General features: G+C 43.4%; 1 protein-coding gene and 1 non-coding gene across 2 annotated transcripts; one reads left to right on the forward strand and one right to left on the reverse strand.

Annotated features, from left to right (window-relative positions):
- Positions 1-2: 2 nt before the first annotated feature.
- Positions 3-15,586, forward strand: CMPK2 (cytidine/uridine monophosphate kinase 2; the record flags this gene model as incomplete). The annotated part of the gene is made up of 5 exons (XM_024737719.1): positions 3-434; positions 1,843-1,957; positions 2,893-3,094; positions 10,603-10,836; positions 13,921-15,586. Coding segments are annotated over 5 exons (1,101 nt in total), but the record flags the coding sequence as incomplete, so codon positions are not given.
- Positions 15,587-18,735: 3,149 nt separating this feature from the next.
- On the reverse strand, positions 18,736-18,842 carry LOC112394811 (U6 spliceosomal RNA). The gene has a single exon (XR_003002219.1). It is a non-coding gene; the product is annotated as a U6 spliceosomal RNA (small nuclear RNA).
- Positions 18,843-24,204: the final 5,362 nt, after the last annotated feature.

Genomic DNA, 24,204 nt, shown 5'->3' on the forward strand with positions numbered 1-24,204 from the left:
GCGCGGGCTGCGCGGCCCGGGTGCGCGCGGCCCGGCTGCACCAGCGCTTGCTGCACCAGCTGCGGCGCGGCCCCTTCCGGCGGTGCCAGCTGCGCCGCCTGCTGTGCTACCGCCCGGGCGGCGGGGCGGGGGGCCTGCAGCACGGCTTCCTTCTCTGCGACCCCCGCGACAGCCCCGACACCCGGAGCGCTCTGCTGGCACTGCTGGATGCTTGCCCGGAGGCTCCGCGCCCGCGCCTGGCCGAGTTCTCCGGCGACCCGCTCTGCCGGCTGTGGCAGCTCCCGTGGGAACGGCAGGACGGCTTGGGGTGGCGGCAGCTGGGCCGCGAGCGCGTCGTGCCCGTGCCGGAGCCCGTGCTGCACCCGGTGGTGCCGGACCTGCCTAGCTCCGGGGTCTTCCCCTGCCGGGAGGCCGCCCGCGCCGTTCTGGAGGCGGTAAGAGTTGGATCTCTTCCCAGCGCTCAGGGTGGATCCCCCAGGCCAGGGAAGTGGACACCGTGCGCTCTCCGCGGGGCTGGCCTGTCCAGACCTCCCTTTGCCAGGGAGTTGCTTTACTCCCGAGCGCAAATCTGGTGGTGAAGGTCGCCGGTGGGCCAGCCTCTGTTTAGACACCGTGGCTCTTTCCAGATTCTTGCTCGCCAGGGACCCCCAACCCCATGGGGGAAACTGACATCCCAACCGGAGCGGTGCGGCTCCCGCGCTGGCGGTTCCCGAGGTGGGGGTGGGGGGGTGCCGCTGGGTACAGGGAAGGCAATGCCATCTTGGAAGTGAGGACCCTGTTCCGGGAGGTCGGGGTGTAGAGAAAGGGCATGAGCTTGGGGTTTTAAGAAACTTAGATTAAGCGGTGCCTGCTTGCTTACTGGCTGCCACCCAGACACTCGGCTACTCCGTGTTGCTTTGTGCCTTTTCATCTGTAAAATACCTGCCTTGCAGTGTTAGGACAGGGAAGCATCTGACCCACAAGAGGTGCTCGGTGCGGTGCGGGACAGCTAAGATTCTGCCTGAGCGCAGCCTGGGCAGGTCCCTAGGCTGCACTATGCGTCTTAGATACTTTGTATGAGCCTTGGGATAGTATTTCCGAGTGGTTAAGATTGCAAGACCTGGGTTTGAATCCAAACTCTGGCATGTATTACCTGTGTTACTTTCAGTGAGTTTATTAAACATGCTTCTTTGCCTTGGTTTCCCTGATCCGTAGATGGGGTTAATAACGGTAGCACACTCACAGGGTTCTCTTCAACAGTGGCCAAGTTAATACTGTGAAAGCACTTAGACTGTTGCCTGGCTCAGAGTAAGCACGTAAGAAGAAAATACATGTCTGGGCCTCTCTGTAGAGGTGCTGTGAGTACACGTGAGGCCGTGCACAGTTCAAAACCTGGAATCTCCCGGAGACGCCGCCCTAGCCGCTTGGTGATTGCAGTGCTTGGCACTCTTCTGAGCCCCCAAGAGCTTAGCAAAGGACGGGATGCTGACTGCTTTCTTTGGAGCCTACAGTGTGGCTGATTTCCCACATTTGTGACACACAGGGCCCATGGTTCCACTGTCGCTACGTGACACTGCTTTGCAATTATACATCTTTTCTGCCCTTCCTCCTCTGGGGGAAGCTGGTCAATGAGAGTTGCAGGCTGGGTGGTCCCGACAGTTACGGCCTTTTTGAGCCTCAGCTACGCGGGACAAAATAAAGCAAGGCAGCCCGTGCTCAGGTTCAAAATACTTCCCATTTTGGCATGGCGCCAAACATAGCTTATGCCTTAGTAGCATTGTGAGGTCTTCTTCTCAGCAATTAGATGTAGCTTCTGCCAGGGCCCCGTCGCTTTGCTGCTGATGCACGGACGTTCTTTTACAGTGTACATCCTTCATTCCTGAAGCCCGGGCTGTGCTGGACCTGCTTGACCAGTGCCCAGAGCAGGTCCAGAAGGGAAAGTTCCCCGTTATTGTCATTGAAGGCCTGGATGCCACAGGTAAGAGAATATTACCTTCTAGTTACAGGCAGTGAGTTGTAGGAATAGACAATTGTTGACACACAAAACTTTATACAGGGTTCAATTCATAAGCCTCCTGTGAGCCTCTGTCGTGTGCCAGGCACGGAGCAAGGCTGGCCTGGGACACAAAGATAGATAACTTCCGTTATCCATCCCCGTAAGGTGGGGGGAGCCTCAGGTGCTCCGGTGAACATGGGAGGGCACTGGGTACAGCCTCGGTGTGGGAGATGAGGGGCGGTCACAGTCCGGGAGACCTTGGAAGGATGGATCCTGGACTGGGCTTTCAGTAGGACAGGAGTTGGTCGGGTGAGGAAGGCAGGAGAGAGCCTCCAGACAGAAGAAACAGCAGGGTGAAGCTGGGAACCCGAACTGGCCTGGTGTGTCCAGGAACTGCAGGCAGTTCAGAGGCCCCTGTGGAAACAAAGTGTGGAAGAGCTAGGGAGTGGAGGGCAGAAGCCTTTGGAGCTGCCAAATAGGCGTCAGGATACAGTGGACGTGCCCACACTTAGTCCAACACACGACAGCAGGAAAAGGGTGGCTCCAAGGGCCACAGGGAATACCCAAGGACAGGGTGGATCTGGGAGAACCACAGGGTCATGGGGTTCCCTATGAGTCTCCTTCCTGAGTCAGATGAGGCGTGATGGGAGGAGTGAGTTCCTGGAAGCTGATAGCAGAGTTTATCATTAGTCTGTAAACGAGATGACCATTTGTTTTTTACTTTCAAGCATTCTCACACCAAACAGGAATCCTGAATTCCCAAGGGTTGGCAACTTTTTGTAAAGAATTGTATTATTTAATCAACTCCTTCTGGTAACAGGTGGAAAGAATGTCTTTGCTCTGGCATCAATGTTAACTTTTGGGAGTGATACCGTGGCTGTGGTTAAGATGTGCTGCATTTTGTATCCGACCTGCAGGTAAAACCACTGTGACCCAGTCAGTTTCAGATTCACTCAAGGCTGTTCTCTTGAAGTCACCACCCTCTTGCATCAGCCAGTGGAGGAAAATCTTTGATGATGAACCAACTATCATTAGAAGAGCTTTTTACTCTTTGGGCAATTATATCGTGGCTTCTGAAATAGCTAAAGAATCTACCAAATCGCCTGTGATTATAGACAGGTGGGTATAAAGATGCGTTGAATTCGGCATTTTCTTCCTAACATATGAGTAGTGTGTATGTGTGTGTGTGTGTACATATACATGCAAGTACACAACAGTGTTTAAGACAAAGTGTATTATGATAATAACAGGAATAATGTCTATGATTTATTAATCACTTACACCATTGGCTGGCATTTTGCTAAAGACATTATACATACTATACTAACATCTGGAACAACTACTACATAGATACTAAAATTACTGATGAGAAACACAGGTCTTAGAAAAGTTAAGTAACTTGCCAAAGTGACAGAGCTAGAAATAGCATATGGGGGATATTAACAAAACTCTCTGCTTCACAAATCAAGCTTTCAGTGGTTCATTTGTTTATTGGCTTATTCAACAAACATATATTGGGCATCTACCATTTGCCAAAGACAGTTCTCAATTTAGAGGATTCGGTGGTAAATGAGCTAGGCAGTGCCCTGCTTTCATGGAGCAAACATTCTGTTGAAGGAGAAGGTAATAATCAAGCATACAGATACATAAGGTAATATCAGAGAGTGATAAATAGTATAAAGAGGAGAGATCAAGGTCGTGTGGTGGAGGATGGCTAACCCCCCACTAGATGTGACTTAGGAAGGCCTGCGTGAGGGGGTACCAGTGGTCTGAGCTCTGAATGACCAAAGAGAGACACACCTGAAAATCCTGGAGTAAAAGCTTTGTGGGAGAGGGGTCAGCAAAAGCAAAGTGTAGAGACGGGAAAATGCGAACACATTCCAGGGCTAGAAACAGGCCATCGTGAGGAAAACATGTGGACGAGGGGCTGCTTTCTGGATGGATAAAAAGGCAGAGACAGGTCAGCAGGGTCTGTGGCTGTGACAAAAGAGTGTGAAATTTGTTCTGAGTGCAGAGGGGGGCCTTTGGGAGGTTTCAGATAATGGAGTGACAGAAGCTGAGTTATATTTTGAAATTTCATATATAAGAAGTAGCTTAAAAGTGCTACAAAAATGGACAAAGGGAATGGCAGGCAAGTCCTACTAAGAATGGAAATTCAAACGATGATGAGAGCCCGTTTTACTCTCATCAGGTTGGTGAGAACTCATTAGAAAAGTCTGATAGCCCAGAGTTGGAGGTGATGTGGATTGATAGAAACTCACATGGTGCTGGTGGGAGTGGGCACCTATAGGGTGACTTGGGGAGCAATTTGAGAAGATTGCTTCCACTTCCTGAAGAAATACAGTTTGTTTCAGCTTTGTTCATAATATTGAAAAACTTGAAAAACCAAAGGCATCAGCAGAAGAAAGGGTAAGTTAATACTGGCATATACTTATAAAATGGAGCACCGGACAGCCATATGCACTCGTAGGATGCATCAATGTGCCTAAGTTACAAAACTATAATTTCAAATGAAAGGAATCAACTTGCAGAAAGATATTCAGTAGAACACATGCAAAATAATACAAAACATAATACCAAAAAAGGGATGGAAGGATGTTGAGCACCAAATTTAGGAGAGTGCTGTCCCCTGGGAAAGAGAGAGAGATGCAGTTGGTGGGGAGTACCAAAGGGCTTCAGTTGCAGCTGCATTCGTCCTTAACATGACTCCAGTGTACATCTTGTTCTTGCTGCAATTTGACTTATTTTTGGAAAGATGAGCAGTTGCACTGAAACCTGACAAGTGTTCAGGGAAGAGCACTAATTATAAATGGAAATCTCAAGGAATTTAAAAAAGTGAACATGTTCAAGTACATCCTGCACCCAGGTCGTGACTTAGAACCTTACTCCACCCGGTAAGTTCCTTCCCTCCCAGTCACGACCCATCCTCCCGCCCGTGGGAACCATGACCCTGACTCCGTCACCGCAGGTTAGTTCTGCGTGTTCTTGAACTGTCTCTACAAGCAGGTAGACATTGACTGCTGTTTGCATCTGCCTTCCTTCACGCCACCTGTGAGAATCGTCCCTGTGGCCATGACCATTCTTTTACACAACTTTGGTGCCCACGTGTGTTACCAAACCAGGTTCGATGTTCCCCAAGCCGAACACTGAGACTCTTGTTTGCAGCAGAGAAAGGGTTCATTCATAAGGCCGCCAAGCAAGGAGACGGCAGAACACATCTCAAATCTGTCTTCCCCAAAGCAAGGGGCTTGATATTTATGGGACGAAGAAGCAGAGTGGTCTGAGGCGTGGGAAGCCTGGGGAAAGGTGACTGGACCTAAGAAAAAGTGTGTGGTGCTGAGTGGTGGTGGGGAAGATGAAAACCGTACAAAGTAGTTTGAAGGCCTTTGCTGTCATCTAAGCTATAATGCCAGTGGGTACTCTTAACTTTGGGGATGGCAAGATAGTGATTTCAAAGTTGGCAAGTTACAAGGAATCCTAGACAAGGGTAAGACATTGCTTTCCTTTGTGGGACTTCTTCACCTGTGGGATCCACCCTATTGTTAAACTCCTTGGATTTACCATATTGATATATATATATATATATATATATATTTTGTTAGTCTCTCTTTATTTCAAGGAGATAGACTAGGCTTTTCCTAATAAAGTGTGACTTCATAAGGCACATTACTTCCTAGGATTTCCAAAAATCCTGGAGCAGCACGGGTTTCTGCATGTAGGTAGACACTTATTCTCTGCATCCTGTTTCCTAATCTCTTCAAAGATGATATTCTTCATCCCTTCCCTGCTGACCAGAATTTGAAAAAAGAACAGATACATGTATATGTATAACTGAATCACCATGCTGTACACCTGAAACTAACACAACGTTATTCATCAAGTATACTCCAATACAGAATAAAAATTAAAAGACTTGTGGTGAATATCCAATGAGTTGATGAAGGTGGACGTGCTTTGAAAACAGCACATTGCCATAAAAATATAAAGCATTATTTTATAAGTGATGTATAATGTGTCAACAAATTGCATTTGATTTGAGCTAATGTGGTTTCCCTATGGCAGGAATGGAGAATACTAAATAATGAGTCTGAAATTGATGGCCAGAGGGTATGATTATTTAAAATGAGCAGCAGTGTTGTCAGTGAGAGAACTCTGGCTTTGCAGAACAGGGCTCCCATTCTTCCCTGATTTTTCTTCTTTATGTCTGTGAATTGTCTGCAATTTTGTTTCTTTAAAGAGCTAATGCTAGATCACCTTGTCAGATGAGAAGAAAAGCGCAGTTATTTGTTGTCTGGTTGGGTTTTGTTCATGTTTAAAGATTTTAAGGAAATCCATTTTAGACAACACCATCATCTAGCTGAAAAAAGAAGGGAGATGGAATAATTTTTGATAGTGACTGCGGTTAAGGTTGGCAACTTAATCACCCTCATTACCTTTAAAAAATCTATTCTTGCTGATGGTTTTTCTACAATAAAGAAGGCTTTTTACATTTAGATGATATCAGCCTCTGTATTCATAGCTAAGTATTTAATTCAGTGAACACGGCACATGTGCAAAATGCAGTGTAAATTGTAGTTTTGTTGCCAAGAAGAAGAAAACCTGGACCTGCTTGGGTTTATTCAGCTTGGGAGACAAGATGTATCTGGTTGAGAAGGTGAAGGTACAAGTTTGTGAGTGATTAAAAGTCTGGTAAGTGATACATAGGAATGGCCCCAGGCAGAATTCAAGGCGCTAGCAGCTACACTGGCCACGCTTTTGGAGGTGGAAAAGGGCTTTGAAGAATGAATGATATTAGAATTGATCAGCCCCCAAATTAATTTTTTACCTTTGTTCTTTTCAGTATTCTCTGTATTGTATTATCATAATTTGAAATCTTACAGCTTTAGTGTCCAATAAGAATTAAATATTGCCTTATAATGACAGTGTGATACATTTCTTTTTTGAATTTTATTTTATTTATTTTTTTATACAGCAGGTTCTTATTAGTTACCCATTTTATACATATTAGTATATATATGTCAATCCCAATCTCCCAATTCAAGTGTGATACATTTTTAAAAAGCACTTGACTATTTTTGTAAAAACTATGGGAGGAAAACAAAGCTTTCATGATTTTCATTTTCCAGAAGAGGAATTTGAGACTTAACCAATGTACACAAAGCAAGTAGGTGGCAGAGAGTAAAACAATACACAGCTTGGATAACACTCTGCATTTATTTTGTAGATAAAGGACCAGTATGTCCTTTTCACTGTGAAAAGCAGTTTAAACCTAAAGTGATTAAGAATTTAGGATTTTAAAACAGTACAGGCAGTAAATTGAAAATACAGACAAGGATGGGGCCATGGGTGCCTCTCGACATTGGGATGTTTATAATTGTTTCATAAATGTTTTTGTAGGTGTTAGTCCTTTGATACTGGATTTGGAGTTGTGCATTTCGTCACTTAAAATTGGAATATGACATGAACAGGGCAAGAGTATAATAAACTATGCCAATCAATAAAATAATTCTAATTCATTTATTCCTACATCCAGAAAACATTATTAGTTGCATACCTATTGTGTGCCAGATGCTGGTTTCAGATTTTGGAACACAGAGATGACTGAAAAATGAATTATCTAATGGAGGAGACGAAAAAACCTGGACCTGCTTGGGTTTATTCAGCTTGGGAGACAAGATGTATCTGGTTGAGAAGGTGAAGGTACAAGTTTGTGAGTGATTAAAAGTCTGGTAAGTGATACATAGGAATGGCCCCAGGCAGAATTCAAGGCGCTAGCAGCTACACTGGCCACGCTTTTGGAGGTGGAAAAGGGCTTTGAAGAATGAATGATATTAGAATTGATCAGCCCCCAAATTAATTTTTTACCTTTGTTCTTTTCAGTATTCTCTGTATTGTATTATCATAATTTGAAATCTTACAGCTTTAGTGTCCAATAAGAATTAAATATTGCCTTATAATGACAGTGTGATACATTTCTTTTTTGAATTTTATTTTATTTATTTTTTTATACAGCAGGTTCTTATTAGTTACCCATTTTATACATATTAGTATATATATGTCAATCCCAATCTCCCAATTCAAGTGTGATACATTTTTAAAAAGCACTTGACTATTTTTGTAAAAACTATGGGAGGAAAACAAAGCTTTCATGATTTTCATTTTCCAGAAGAGGAATTTGAGACTTAACCAATGTACACAAAGCAAGTAGGTGGCAGAGAGTAAAACAATACACAGCTTGGATAACACTCTGCATTTATTTTGTAGATAAAGGACCAGTATGTCCTTTTCACTGTGAAAAGCAGTTTAAACCTAAAGTGATTAAGAATTTAGGATTTTAAAACAGTACAGGCAGTAAATTGAAAATACAGACAAGGATGGGGCCATGGGTGCCTCTCGACATTGGGATGTTTATAATTGTTTCATAAATGTTTTTGTAGGTGTTAGTCCTTTGATACTGGATTTGGAGTTGTGCATTTCGTCACTTAAAATTGGAATATGACATGAACAGGGCAAGAGTATAATAAACTATGCCAATCAATAAAATAATTCTAATTCATTTATTCCTACATCCAGAAAACATTATTAGTTGCATACCTATTGTGTGCCAGATGCTGGTTTCAGATTTTGGAACACAGAGATGACTGAAAAATGAATTATCTAATGGAGGAGACGAAAGAGAGAAACTTGTACACAACTGGCTCTAATTTAGAATAAGTCCTTCAGTAGAGCTGAGTATGAAGGGCATAGAGAGCCCAGAGGAGGAAACAGTGAATTCTGCTGGGGTCTCCCTCTGCATGGCCTGCAGAAGGAAGAGGAGGCACTTTGCTGCCTGAGACCCTCATTCCAGCCGGAGGAAAAGTGTGAAGACAGACCCCCACGGAAGAACGTGCCTGGGTCCACACTGGGAAGAGGCTGTGTCTTAGATGGAGGCTGAATGTTTTCTGGCAGGTGGTGGAAAGCCATTGGGCTTTTTTTTTTTTTTTGCCATGTGCGGACCTCTCACTGTTGTGGCCCCTCCCGTTGCGGAGCACAGGCTCAGTGGCCATGGCTCACGGGCCCAGCCGCTCCGCAGCATGTGGGATCTTCCCGGACCAGGGCACGAACCCGTGTCCTCTGCATTGGCAGGCGGACTCTCAACCACTGCGCCACCAGCGAAGCCCCATTGGGCTTTTTGAAAGAGTGGGCTGATTTGATTTTCTTTGATGGTTGTGATTTTCTTTTCCTCTCTTCAAAGCATTTTTTAAGATCAGCCGGTCAAGAGTGACCGCTGTCACTCAGGGAGGACATTCACAGAGTTTCAGAGATTTTATCTGGGTTTATTTCTCTTTCTGATCCATACAGTTGCAGTTGGATGAGTGGAGAGCTGGGAAAGACAAAGGCCTCCTATCTAGGGTTCCTAGAATGCAGATTTCATCAGCAAGTCCAATTTAAAAATTTTTTCATTTATTTATTTTAAAAATTGAAGTCAATTTACAAGGTTGTGTTAATTTTTGCCATACAGCAAAGTGATGCAGTTATATATATATTTACATTCTTTTTTTAATATTCTTTTCCATGATGGTTTATCACAGGATATTGAATATAATTCCCTTGCTCTACAGTAGGATCTTGTTGTTTATCCACTCTATATATAATAGTTTGCATCTGCTAATCCCAAACTCCCACTCCATCCCTCCCAAACTCCACCCCCTTGGCAACCACTAGTCAGTTCTCTGTGTCTGTTTCTGTTTCATAGACAGGTTCATTTGTGTCATATTTTAGATTCCACGTATAAGTGATATCATATGGTATTTTTCTTTCTCTTTCTGACTTACTTCACTTAGTATGATAATCTCTAGTTGCATCCATGTAGCTGCAAATGGCATTATTTCATTCTGTTTTATGGCTGAGTAGTATTCCATTGTATATATGTACCACATCTTCTTTATCCATTCCTCTGTTGTTGGACGTTTAGGTTGTTTCCATGTCTTGTCAGCAAGTTCAGTTTTTTATTTTGTGTGTGTGCGTGTTACGCAGGCCTCTCACTGTTGTGGCCTCTCCCGTTGCGGAGCACAGGCTCCGGACGCACAGGCTCAGCGGCCATGGCTCACGGGCCCAGCCGCTCCGCGGCATGTGGGATCTTCCCGGACCGGGGCATGAACCAGTGTCCCCTGCATCAGCAGGTGGACTCTCAACCACTGCACCACCAGGGAAGCCCAGCAAGTTCAGTTTTAAAACATTGTAGGAACTGAATGGGCCGGCAGATTTTTGTTTGGCCAAGATACAGCATTAAATACCAGTGGACTACCGAACAAATCTACCATCCCATGCCAACCTGCCATCACAAAAGAAAGCATCCTGCAAGGCCAAGGCAACAGAGTAGTCTCACAATACATGCAGTTTTAACTGAGTAAATGGAGCTCTGGGTGGTGTGCACCTCATTCTTATTGTGGTTGTTGATTTTAACTTCTTTTTACATTTTATAAATACTTTAAAAAATAAGATTTAGTTTTACCTCTTTAATGTGTACAGTACTAGGACAAGTTCAGCAGAGCCATCTCTGGTTTCAGCGTCCTCAGCAGCTGGTTTTCAGGTGCTCCCTTGACTTCCTCTGTGGACGGGGAACTCACTACTGCTTTCCTTCTCAGGTACTGGCACAGCACGGCCACCTACGCCATAGCCACTGAGGTAAGTGGGGGTCTCCAGCACCTGCCTCCTGCCCATCACCCTATATACCAGTGGCCCAGGGACCTGCTCAAACCCGACCTGGTCCTGTTGCTCACCGTGAGTCCCGAGGAGAGGATGCAGAGGATCGAGGGCCGGGGCATGGAGAAGACCAAGGAGGAGGCTGAACTGGAGGCCAACAGCATATTTCGTCAAAAGTAGGTGTCCGATGCCACGTGAGGGGCAGGGGTCCCTGGCTGTGGCGACGATCCAGAAACAGCACTGACTCTGGTAAAGTGGAGGACATGACACGGTTCCCATTTTCCAAACCTGAGAGGCAGTATCCTCCAAGTTAGATTCACTCCTTTCAATGGGATTGTTCCATGGGGCCACTGCGTGGTGGTTTTATAGCCACAGGATATCTGACTGGGGATCAGACCTCCTTCCTAGTCTTTCTAGTCCTGGCTGTGCCAGCACCAGCATGAACCTGAGTGAGACAATACACTTTTCTGGGTCGTCGTACAGAATGGTCCCAAGCACTGTCTGACGGCCTCACAGTGACTTTTACCCGTTAGGGGCTCACTGTGTGTCAGGCATTTTACTTCTGATGCTCTGTAACCCTTGCAAGGACAATGTTAGCTGTACTTCACAGTTTATAAAACTGAGGCTCAAAGATTAAGTGATTTGTCTACAACTTGCATATCTACTGAGTAGTAGAACTGGGTTTAAATTCAAGACCTTTCTGATTTTAAGGCAGTGCTTTCATTTTCATTAGAAAGCTATGAACACAATAGCAGGAGTGTCCGGACCATCTTACTGCTTCACGGCTGACTAAATTACTTCTGAAGGACTGGTTTGAAAAGCCAAAGCAGAATTGTTTATATAAATAAACACTGATAGCACTGTTATCCTAACTTAATGCTGTTATAACATAAATAATTAACCACTCAGCTGTGTGCAGAGAAACCATGTCAAAGGATTGACTGGTTAGTATTAATTCAGTTAAACTTCACGGCAAACTTGCAAGGAAGGCATTATTTCCGTCCTCGCTTCACAGATGAGGAAACTGAGGCACAGGTGGGAAAGAAATGTGGCATGTTCTCCTAGCTGGTAGGTGGTGAGGCAGAGCTATGGCCCCAGACCATTGTCGACTAAAAAATATTCACAGCCTAAAAGTTGAGAGTTGTGTTTTATTTGGTGGGAATTTTTAGGACTTCAAGCCCAGGAGGCAGCATCTCAAGTAACCCTGAGAGAACTGCTCCGAGGAGGTGACAGGAGAGCTAGGACACATCAGAGTTTTGCAACAAAGGACAGGTAGTCTGAATGTCAGAAGATTATTGTTAAAGAAAACCAGATAAGTCAAGTTAAGGAATTTAGCGTTTTTTCTGTGTGTGGGAAGATGCAAGAGTCTGGGGTCACTGAAATCATTCCTTTGAAAGCACCTCAGCTATCTGGGGCCAGTATCCTGTGCTTTCCCATCCCGAGTTCCCTCAGGGCTCACCTTAGGGAGTGGCTGCAGTCTGATGGCTGCTAGATGGCAGGTATTCTTTTCCTCCCTGAGTTCCCTCAGGGCTCACCAGCTCACCAGCCGTGGTGGCTGCAATCGCTGATGACTGGGACATCCTTTGTTTACTGATAATGGCGGGAAATATTCCATTTCTCACCATCTACTCTGAGGACTTTTTTTTTTTTAATAATTTTTATTGGAGTATAGTTGATTTATAATGTTGTGTTAGTCTCTGCTGTACAGCAAACTGAATCAGTTACACATATACATATATCCACTCTTCTTTAGATTCTGTTCCCATATAGGTCATTATAGAGCATTGAGTAGAGTTCCCTGTGCTATACAGTAGGCTCTTATTAATTATCTGTTTTATATATAGTAGTGTGTATATGTCACTCCCAAGCTCCCAGTTTATCCCTCCCACCCCTTACCCACTGGTAACTATAACTTTCTCTTCTACATTTGTGAGTCTATTTCTGTTTTGTAAGTAGGTTCATTGGTACGATTTTTTTTTTAGATTCCACATAGAAGCGATATCATATGGTATTTGTCTTTCTCTGTCTGACTTCCCTCAGTATAACAATCTCTAGGTCCATCCATGTCGCTGCAAATGGCATTATTTCGTTCTTTTATATGGCTGAGTCCGGGTGCTTGTTTTAACCGCAAAGCTCTAGAGCTTTGGTCATATAATCTGAAACCATGCACCTCAGATTGGGATTTGAACCCAAGAGGCTGGGACTCGAACCCGGCCAAAACCCACAGTCTCCAACTGAGATCACACACCTGGTTTCAGGACTTAATGACGCTCAGGTTCTTGATGTCTCATCACAGAAAGAATTCAGTGACAGACAGAGTGATAGGTAAGAAGTGGATTTATTTAGAGAAACACATTCCACAGTCAAACTGTGGGCCATCTCAGAAGGTGAGAAAGGCACCAGGATATGGGGTTGTCAGTTTTTATAGGGGTGGGTAATTTCATAGGCTAATGAGTGGGAGGAATATTCCAGCTATTTCAGGAGGGGGTGGGGATTTCCAGGAGCTGGGCCACCACCCGCTTTTTGATCCTTATGGTAGACTTTGGAACTGTCATGGTGCCTGTGGGTGTGTCATTTAGCCTGCTGATTTGTCACAGTGAGCGTATACTGAGGTCCAGTGGAACTTGACTTGTCTGCCATCTTGGGTCCATTTGGTTCTAATCAGTTTATGTCATGTCCTCGGGCTATGTCGTTCTTTCAAAGGCTGTGCCCTGCCCACCTCCCTCCTGTTTCAAATCAGCCCCGGCTATTCTGTACACACCAAGGCTAGCTAAGACTGGAAGGAGAGGTAGAATTCTAGTGCGATTGTAGAAGACTCCTAAGCGAAAACAATGTATATGCCAAGGACCTCTGGCTTCTGTGAAATCCTTCAGGGCGCAGACTCTGGAGGAATTTGCCATTGGGCAACTTAGTTAATCTCTTTGAGCCTTTGCTCCTTTCTCTGCAAAGTGGGGGTGGATGACATTGATTGTCCTCCTGAAGTTACTCTGAATATGAAATGAGAAGACCATGCAGGATGCTAATGCTCGGCAGATAAAAGGTTTTGAGTAAATGCACGCTATTATTATTAATTTCTCACTTATGAAACTAAATGTATCGGATGTCTGCTGTATGCAAAGCGAGTTGCCTGGGTGGCGGAAGTGCGATAAACCAGATGGGGACCTGGCTTCAAGCTGTCTATATTATGGTAGGAAAATAACATTTGCGTAAAGAGCCGTGTTAACAAATGGGCCAACTCTTTTCATTCTGCCTGTCTCCAGGGTAGAAGTGTCCTACCAGCGGATGGAGAACCCTGGCTGCCACGTGGTTGATGCCAGCCCTTCAAGAGAAAGGGTCCTCCAGATGGTGTTAAGCGAGATCCAAAATAATTGCAATTAATTGTAGTTCCTCTGGTCCAGGAGACACATTTTACTAGATTTGATGTTGTTTGATACATCTAAGCCCACGACTGGTTATGCAGTTTTCCCAGATTTCAGTTGCATGAGCTTGTCGTGTGGCAGAAGGTGGGACATTTTGATCTTACCTGAACCACTGTTCTCACTTCTGCCCGATGGACCCATCGGGACTGAGACTGGGCACATTCCAGTGAGAGACGGTGATCGCTTTCTGCCAAGTATAACAAACGTTTTCTTGGAACAGATTTTCAACTACACCCCTACCAAATCCTTCCAAGGGTTGTCTCCCCTAGAAAGCATGAGGTGGACAGAAGCAACTGAGAAGACCTTCCAGATCAGCAGAAGCTCCTCCAGCCTCTCCTGCACCTGCACTGCTGGCTCCCGGGTGAGATCTTGGGGATGTGCTCGGAGCTGGTTTCCTCCTAGTCCAATCACACTCCGTCTTTGTGAGCTCAGCCCCGATTCTTAGAGACAACCACTCCCGAAGAACGTGTCTGTGTGTCCTGGCTGTCGGAAGACCCTCCCACAGACCCATCTTGTGGGTGGGGGACACTGACCAAGAAGGCATCTGACTTGTGTCTGAGGCTTACAGCCCCTGAGAGGCCAATGCTCTGAATACAAATAGACCAACAGTCCTTGGATTCTATTCTGCTTAGTTACTTTCGTCTTCTTTCCTCTGAAAACATGGCTTTGGATAGAATGAATGTTTCGCACCGAAGAAGATGCGTTAAACTTAGCGAATCCAGCAACGTACTTATACTGCTGTTTATGTCTTGTTTGTCCTCAGTGTAGGGGCTGTGCTTTACTAATCAGAATTGAAGACGAGAAGCTGAATGCAATGCTTGTTGTGTATTTTCATCAGACAGGTTTAATTTATCTTACTGAGTAAGCACAGTGGATCCTGGAATGGTGAATTTATCTTGCACTTGAATGTCTTATGGTTACACGTGAAATCAGTGTTGAGATCTGTTTGGCTAGGAAAAAAAAAGAGCTGAGAAAAGAGGAAACTTAATAGTTACGGGGCCTTGGATGAGTCATTTAGCATCATGTAATTTGATCTAAAAAGTGATAGCGATTCTTCATTTGTCTTAAGGAGTTGACTGAACCAGGTGATTACTTAAAATTCCTTCCAGTTCTAAGATAGATTGAATCTGTGAATTATTTTAGGGAAGTGTCTAAAGAAGACATTTCCCCAAAATAATTAAATTTATGGCATTAACAGGTTTATCACATGGACTCTTAAATTATAATAAAGTTTCTATTAATCCTATCATATTATTTTTCAAAACAACTATAGGTGGTTTATACATAATATATGTACCTATGTAAAGATGTACTTTCAGTTGAAAATATTTTTTAAAGCTGATAAATTGTGTTTGGGTTCTTTAAGATGTGATATCTAATTATGCTCTTGGTGTTATTCACTTTAAACACTTTGAAAAGTTTATGCTGGCAGCCTAGAAACACAAACATTTAATGCTTTCTTTATGTCTCTTGCCAATGAATAAACTTGCTGTGATTTTCTAACCTATGCTGTTGTCACAGTGTGTGTTGGTTTTTCTGAAGGGGCTCCCCCAATGAGGCTTTTGTACAGGAGGCGATTTGGGGTTAAAGAAGTGCAAAGGTGTGAATTTGTGGTCAAAGTGCTTTCAGAGGAAGAGGAGGGCATTTTTGTTTTGTTTTAAACGTCATTTCAAGAAAGTGCAATTCCTTCCTCATTGCAGGTATTAAAGGGATTTTCTCCCCTAATCCAATAAGAAAGAATTCTTCATACACTTGCGCTCTCTATACACTGTAATACGTATAAGATTACTGAGTATGGGAACAGACAGCGCCTCCTACCCAGAAACCGACGACAAGGCATCATTTGCTTGGCTTTGTTTCATTACCAGGTTTGTTTCTGTTCCTGTAATAGACGTTTAGTGTCCCAAATATTTATTCTTCATCTTTTCCACAGCAATAGAACTTTGAGCCCGACACGTGGCTGCCAAGAATTACGAGTACATTTCCAAGGCTCCCTTACAGCTGGAGTGGCCAAGGGACCACTTACAGGTTCTTCCTGTGAGCAGAAGGGACATCAGGAATGTCAGGGGGAGGGTGTCCCTCTCTCCTTTTAACCTGCTTGGTATTCAGCGATGGTGGTGAGGCATTTGGGGACCGAGTGATGAGGGTGACACTATGCAGATGGAGAATGGGGACGGCCTTCACTTAGGAAAAGTCAATAAGGAATGGGTATGGAAGTGTCTGGAGTTCCATCCTAGAGGGTGTGTCCACCTGGGGACGCAGCTTCTGTGCACAAAGCTCAGTACCCACCTTCTCCATTTGCTTCCCCTTTCAGTGGCAGGTGTCTGTTTCTTTCGCTCATTTTGTTTGTTCCATTTTCTACGGTAGAATCTCTACGGTAGAATCCCCCTTTTTGCTGACTCTTCTCTCTGAAATGTCTCTCTTTTCTAGAAGCCGTTGTGAAGCATCTTAAAAATGTTTAGACCCTGGTATCTTTTTGGAATATATACCGAGGAAATGATCGGTGATGCACATGGAAATGTTTTATCATATCTGCATAATGTCCTTCATAATGTGCAGACAGATACACCTTGTTTTGATGCCCTTTGCCTTACTGAGCTTCACAGCACACTTATTTACAAATTGAAAGTTGGAGGCAACCCTGCGTTGAGCAAATCCATTGGCCCCATTTTTCCCACAGAATTTGCTCACTTTGTGTCTCTGTGTCACGTTTTGGTAATTCTCACAGTCCATCAAACTGTTTCATTATTATTATATTTGTTTTGGTGATCTGTAATCAGTGATCTTTGAGGTTATTGTCATTGTTTTGGGATGCCACAAGCCACACCCACATAAGACAGTGAACTTAATCAGTAAATGTTGTGTCTGATGTGATTACTCCACTCACTGGCCTTTCCCTCATTTCTCTCCCTTTCCTTGGGCCTCCCTATTGCCTGAGACACAAAATTATTGAAATCAGGCCAATTAATAACCTTGCAATGGCCTCTAAGTGTTCAAGTGAAAGGGAGAGTTGCATGTCTCTCACTTTAAATCAAAATTTAGAAAGGATGAAGCTTAGTGAGGAAGCCATGTCAAAAGGCCAAGATAGGTCAAAAACTAGGCCTCTTGTACCAAACAGCCAAGTTATGAATGCAAAAGAAGAGAAGTTCTTGAGGGAAATTAAAAGTGCTACTGCAGTGGATACATGAAGGAGAAGAAAGCAAAACAGCTGTCTTGCTGCTACAGAGACAGTGTGAGCGGTCTGGATGGAACATCAAACCAGCCACAACATTCCCTTGAACCAAAGCCTAATCCAGAGCAAGGCCCTAACTCTCTTCAATTCTGTGAAGGCTGAGAGAGACGAGGAAGCTGCAGAAGAACACTTTGAAGCTAGCAGAGGTTGGTTCATGAGGTTTAAGGAAAGAAGCCATGTCTGTGTAACAACAAAGTGCAAAGTGAAGCAGCAAGTGCTGATGTAGAAGCTGCAGCAAGTTATCCAGAAGGTTTAACTAAGATAATTAATGACAGTGGCTGTATGAAACAACAGATCTTCAATGTAGATGAAACAGCCTTCTATTGAAAGAAGATGCCATCTGGGACTTTCATAGCTGGAGAGGAGAAGTCAATGCCTGGCTTCAAAACTCCAAAGGACAGGCTGACTCTTTTTAGGGGCTCATGCAGTTGGTGACTTGAAGTTGAAGCCAATATTTATTTACCATTCTGAAAATCCCAGGGCCCTTAAGAGTTATGCTAAATCTACTCTGCCTGTGCTCTGTAAGTGGAACAACAAAGCCTGGATGACAGATCATCTGTTTATTGAATATTTTTAAGCCTACTGTTGAGATCTACTACTCAGGAAAAAAAAAAATATTACTGCTGGGAATTCCCTGGCAGTCCAGTGGTTAAGACTTGGTGCTTTCACTGCTGTGGGCCCAGGTTCAGTCCCTCGTCGGGGAACTATGATCCCGTAAGCCACGTGGCTTGTCCAAAAAAAATAAAATTTCTGCTCATTGACAGTAAATCTGGTTATCCAAAGAGCTCTGATGGAGCTGTACAATGAGACGAATGCTGTTGTCATGCCTGCTAACACAACATCCATTCTGCAGCCCATGGATCAAGGAGACTTTCAAGTCTTATTACTTATTTATTTATTAACATCTTTATTGAAGTATAATTGCTTTACAATGGTGTGTTAGTTTCTGCTTTACAACAAAGTGAATCAGCTATACATATACATCTGTCCCCATACCTCTTCCCTCTTGTGTCTCCCTCCCTCCCAACCTCCCTATCCCATCCCTCTAGGTGGTCACAAAGCACCGAGCTGATCTCCCTGTGCTATGCGGCTGCTTCCCACTAGCTATCTATTTTACGTTTGGTAGTGTATATATGTCCATGCCACTCTCTCACTTTGTCCCAGCTTACCCTTCCCCCTCCCCATATACTCAAGTCCATTCTCTAGTAGGTTTGCCTCTTTATTCCAGTCTTGCCCCTAGGTTCTTCATGACCTTTTTTTTTTTTTTTGGATTCCATATATCTGTGTTAGCATATTTGTTTTCCTTTTTCTGACTTACTTCACCCTGTATGACAGACTCTAGGTCCATCGACCTGACTACAAACAACTCAATTTTGTTTCTTTTTATGGCTGAGTAATATTCCTTTGTGTATATGTGCCACATCAAAAATATGGAACGCTTCACGAATTTGCCTGTCATCCTTGTGCAGGGGCCATGCTAATCTTCTCTGTATCGTTCCAATTTTAGTATATGTGCTGCCAAAGCGAGCACAAGTCTTATTATTTAAGGAATACATTTCATAAGGCTATAGCTGCCATAGACAGTGATTTCTCTGATGGATCTGGGTAAAGTAAACTGAAAACCTCGTGGAAAGAACTCACCATTCTAGATGCCATTAAGAACATTCATGAGTAATGGGAAGAGGCCAAAACACCCACATTCACAGGGGTTTGAAAGAAGTTGGTTCCAATCTGCACGGATGTCTTTGAGGGGTTTAGAACTTCAGCGGGGGAAGCATCTTAGGATGTGGTGGACACAGCAAGAGAGCTAGAATTAGAAGTGGGGCCTGAGGATGGGACTGAATTACTGCAATCTCATGGTAAAACTTGAGTGGATGAAGAGCTACTTCTATTGGTGGGCAAAGAAAGTGTTTTTTGACTCCTGGTGAAGATGCTGTGAAGACTGTTGAAACTACAACAAAGGGTTTAGAATATTACATGAACTTAGCTGATAAAGCAGTGACAGCGTTGGAGAGCATTGACTCTAGAAAGAAGTTCTCTTGTGGGTATAATGCTATTGAACGGAATTGCATGCTACAGAGAAATGGTTCATGAAAGGAAGAGCCAATCCATGCAGCAAACTTCATTCTTGTCTCATTTTAAGAAATTTCTGCAGCCACCCCAGCCTTCAGCAAACACCACCCTGATCAGTCAGCACCACCAGCGTGGAGGTAGGACCCTCCACCAGCAAAAAATTAGACTCACTGAAGGCTCAGATGAGGGTTAGCATTTTAAGCAATAAAGCTCTTTAAAATTAAGGTCTGTATATTGCTTTTTCAGACAGAATTCTATTGTACAATTAACAAACTACAGTCTAGTGTAAACATACTTTTATATGTACTGGGAAACCGAACAACTTATGTGACTGGCTTTATTGTGATACTCATTTGAGTCTGCAATATCTCCGAGGTGTGCGTGTATGCATAATGTGTGCTTAGGTATAACATGTACTGATTAAATACATTTGGGTAAATCCTTTTAATGAAATGCTAAGCGGAATGCACCTGAGAAGGTGTAAATTATCAAAACTACTTTTCTCTCAGTGATAGCCAGTGATTTAAATTTCAGCAACAACTGAGGATACAGCTAAAACCCTTTTAACCAACACAAGTTTGGCTGATTCAGAATGGAAACTCCACGTAGAGCAGAAGTATGGCTTCAGGTATGCTGGGAGACAGGGTCTTTTATGTCTTTGGTTTGTTTCACATTCAAGCTATTCTTTTTCTTTGAATTTTGAACGCAGAGGTCAGGCACTAAACTATAACTATGCCTCACATGGGCACGTATATCCACTAGCAGACTCGTTTAATCTTCAGGCTTCTGTAAATGCAGCTTTGTTCATATACTTGTTTTCTTAGTATGAACAGGGAGAGGAGAAATCGATGTTGGCCTTTTTTTTCTTTCCCCAGGAAGGTTTTTTTTTTTTCCTTTTCTCTCACTTTAAAAGCATAGGAATTTCATGAAACTCATTCAGCCTACAGCTGCAATCTACAACTAGGAAGAAACACTGTCCCTTTATATTGCCTATAAATAATCTGGTCTTTCTCATAAGCAGCCTAACTGGTCAGTAGACACAAAAATATTTAGTCCTATCAGGTTTAAGCCTTAATATCATTTGATCTTTTAACAGGCCCTTTAGGTGATGCATGCTCTTTTTTAGAGAGATCAGGATCTCAGATTTCTCAGTCTTCAAAGGCCATGCTGGCCTCTCCCCAGAATGGCATCTGCCTGGGGCCAAAAGTGTCAATTTAGGCAACATTGGGGCTGAGCGGAGGGTGGGTCTATGGTCACATTATCCTCTCTCTAACTGGATGTGGATTGCCCCGCCCACGTAGGCAATTGCAATTTGTTTCTTGTGGCTGTTTCTGTCGAACTTGACCTCAGCTTGGGTCTCCTTGGTGCTGGGATCTCTTGAGTGTCATCCTTCCATGCAGGCCCACCCACAGTCCCCCTCCAGCTCTAGGTTCATGGGCACTGGACCCACCCCCACGGGCCACATACTCTGAGGGCGTATTCAAATGTCCCGGAACAGAGAACAGTCAAGAAAGTAGATGTTAAGACCTCCTCTGCTTAATCATTCTGCCCAGTCTGGTTTAACCTGACCTCGTTCCAGGTTAGTTCAGAGGAGATGGATGCTCCCCATGTCCCCCGCACTGAGCTGTGGCTCTGTGTTAAAGCCGGGAGACAGGAAACTGGGGGACACGCACCTCACCATCTCACACTTCAGTTTTTTCCCCTTAGAAAGCAAGTAGAATCTTCCATCTGCCCACTGGGTTCTGAATTTCACAACAGTGTAATTTGATGTGGGTCTGTTTTCATCCATTTTCGCTGGGCCCTTGATGGGTCTGGTAACTCAAGTCGTTGAATTCTTGGAAATTTTCTTGGCTTGTTTCTTTGATGAATTCCACTCCACTTTTTTTCTTTTCTCTCTTTCTGTATTGTCTGCTATTCAGATGTTGGACATATTGGACTGGTTTTCCAATTTTCTTGTCTTTTCTCTCACATATTTCCTTTTTATACCTTTACTACGTTTTATAATATTTTTTCAACTTTGTGCTTTCAACTTGTTTTTCAACTCTTTTACGAAGACTTTCATTTCTGCTCTCAAGTTTCTAAGTTCTAAAAGCTTCTACTCTCTCCCATTTTTTCTTTCTTTCTTTCTCTTGTTATGTAAATATTCTTTTTCTTTTTTTTTTTTTCCTGTACGCGGGCCTCTGACTGTTGTGGCCTCTCCCGTTGCGGAGCACAGGCTCCGGACGCGCAGGCTCAGCGGCCATGGCTCACGAGCCCAGCTGCTCTGCGGCATGTGGGATCTTCCCAGACCAGGGCACGAACCCGTGTCCCCTGCATCGGCAGGCAGACCCCCAACCACTGCGCCACCAGGGAAGCCCTAAATATTCTTTTTAAAATAATATTTTTTCTTTTTTATTGGATGCAGTGTCTTTACTTACTATTCTGAGACTTTAGTGATGGCTTTGTTTAAAGTTCCTCATGCAAAATCTCCATTTCCCCTAAGGTGAATTTTTATTTATTTGTTTTTTTGGAATTTTTAAAATTAAAGTTTAGTTGATTTACAGTGTTTCAGGTGTACAGCAAAGTGATTCAGTCATATATATGTATATGTGTGTGTGTATATATATATTCTTTTTTCAGTTTCTTTTCCACTAGAGGGTATTACAGATATTGAGTAGAGTTCCCTGTGCTACACAGTAGGTCCTTGTTGGTTATCTATTTTATATATAGTAGTGTGTATCTGTTAATCCCAAACTCCTGGTTTATCCCTCCCCCCTTCCCCTTCAGTAACCATAAATTTGTCTTCAGTGTCTTTGAGTCTACTTCTGTTCTGTAAATGAGTTCATTGTATCATTTTTTTAAAGATTCCACGTATAAGTGATATCATATGGAATTCGTCTTTCTCTGACTTACTTTCCTTAGTAATGGTCTTCCCTAGGAGCATCCGTGTCACTGCAAATGACGTTATTTCATTCTTTCTTATGGCTGAGTAATATTCCATTGTCTGTATAGACCACATCTTCTTTATCCATTCCTCTGTCGATGGACATTTAGGTTGCTTTGTTTGTTTTATCTGCACCTTCCAGGTAGGATGCTCCCCTCAGATTCTGGTGATGCTTGGCAGGGGCTCATGATTGGTGTGGAAGATTAGCCACACGTGATTGGTGTGATCGCATTGAGGGAAGCGCTCATCTTCTGAATTACTGCTGTAGACATCCAGCCGACCTCCTTAGTGATCGCCCTTTACCTTGTTCACTCTTTAGGGTGTGTAGATCTTATTACAACCCTTACCTGGGAAAGAGGACCCAGCAGGGCTCTGGTCGGATTGGCTAGCAGGCTGAATGGAGCCAGCCCAGTGTTATTTGATTTTATCTTAAAGAAAAAATAACTTTTCAGCACAGTGATTTTGAGTCAATTGAATGTGAGTGCCTTTGAAGTCACAGTCTCTCCAGCTGTGTCACTCTATTCTTCTCTAACCGGAAGAGAAACACAAGGAGGGTGAGAAGCTCCCTGTAAGGGGCTCCCTGTCCAGATGGGGAGGTGGACACGCACACACACCATTGTCGACTTGCTTTCTGTGGCTGGAGGAGGTGTTTACGACAAGTCAGGGTGCAGTTTACTTTGGGGAGTCAAGAAAGGTTTCACAGAGATGGAATCAGAAGACACATAAAATAAGTACCTATGCGTAACCTGGATTGAAATGGACATTTCTTGCCCAAAAGCCCTGTCTTTAGCTTTCCTGTCTTAGGGTTTGCTTCACTTGTCCTGTTTAGTGACTGCTTTGGCTCAGTAATTTTCATAAGTGAATTGATTTTAACCTTCTTGGGGGCATAAATTAAATACAAAATATCGAATTTGGACCCGTGTATTTCATTTGCAGACCCTGGGTGGGTCTAAATCTACTTTGCAGGCTTTCATTGTTAATCTTGAATTGTTTTAAACAAGTAAAATATTTAAGACATGTGTGTGGGACAACACTGTAGCAAATTGTGTTTGTTTGATCCTGTATTAGGACTCAGTCATGCTAGCTCTTTTTCTCTGTTTTGTTTGATGAAAGCAAATCAATTTCGTTTAGAGTAAGTACATGGCATTTCCACTAGAGGGAGGAGAAGTGCTAATTTTAAACATTGAGGAAGGAGCTGTTCTTTTTGCCGAGATAATCACTCCCTTCATTACACACAAACTGTGCTTGGAAAAACAACGGTGGTTCCTTTCTTTCTTTTTTTTTTTTCTTTCATTTTTATTTAAATGTTTGCTCTAATGGGAGAACAAAGGACAAACCGTGGAACATTTCTAGGTCAAAGTAGCAAGTATTGAAAAGTGGCTAATTTCTTGCTTCAAGAATTCTAAACACAGCCCTGGGGTCAGAAACATTTTCAAAAGGGGACCTTAGTGATCAGAGAACTCCATCTCTTTCTTTAATAGTTCTGGAAAATGAGGCCCAGAGAGAGACCTGCCCCGCGCAGGTTGGAGAATTTGCTAGTAGCAGATGCAAAAATAGAAATGTTGCCCAGTTCTTTTTCTAGTGCTCTTTATAATGCAATAGATTTGGTCAGCATATCTGATGCCATAAATATTATAGACACATACCTACATATATGTTTTTGTACATGTATATGTATGCATATATTTTCCTCCCTCTGATGTTTATGATTTGAGATCTGGCATTAAGAAATATTCTGGGGCTTTTATGTGTCCTTGTTTACTTGCTCTTAAAACCTCCCCATCCCAACTCCCCTCCTTGTATTACTCTAGATGCAAAAAGCATTGCTTATGTAGGGTATGGCTAATGGATTCAGCATGGTCCAAGAGCTGGTAATTACTGACCAATCACCAAAATA

This window comes from Neophocaena asiaeorientalis, unplaced genomic scaffold, assembly GCF_003031525.2.
Source record: "Neophocaena asiaeorientalis asiaeorientalis breed wild unplaced genomic scaffold, Neophocaena_asiaeorientalis_V1.1 scaffold396, whole genome shotgun sequence".
Classification (NCBI taxonomy): Eukaryota; Metazoa; Chordata; class Mammalia; order Artiodactyla; family Phocoenidae; genus Neophocaena; species Neophocaena asiaeorientalis.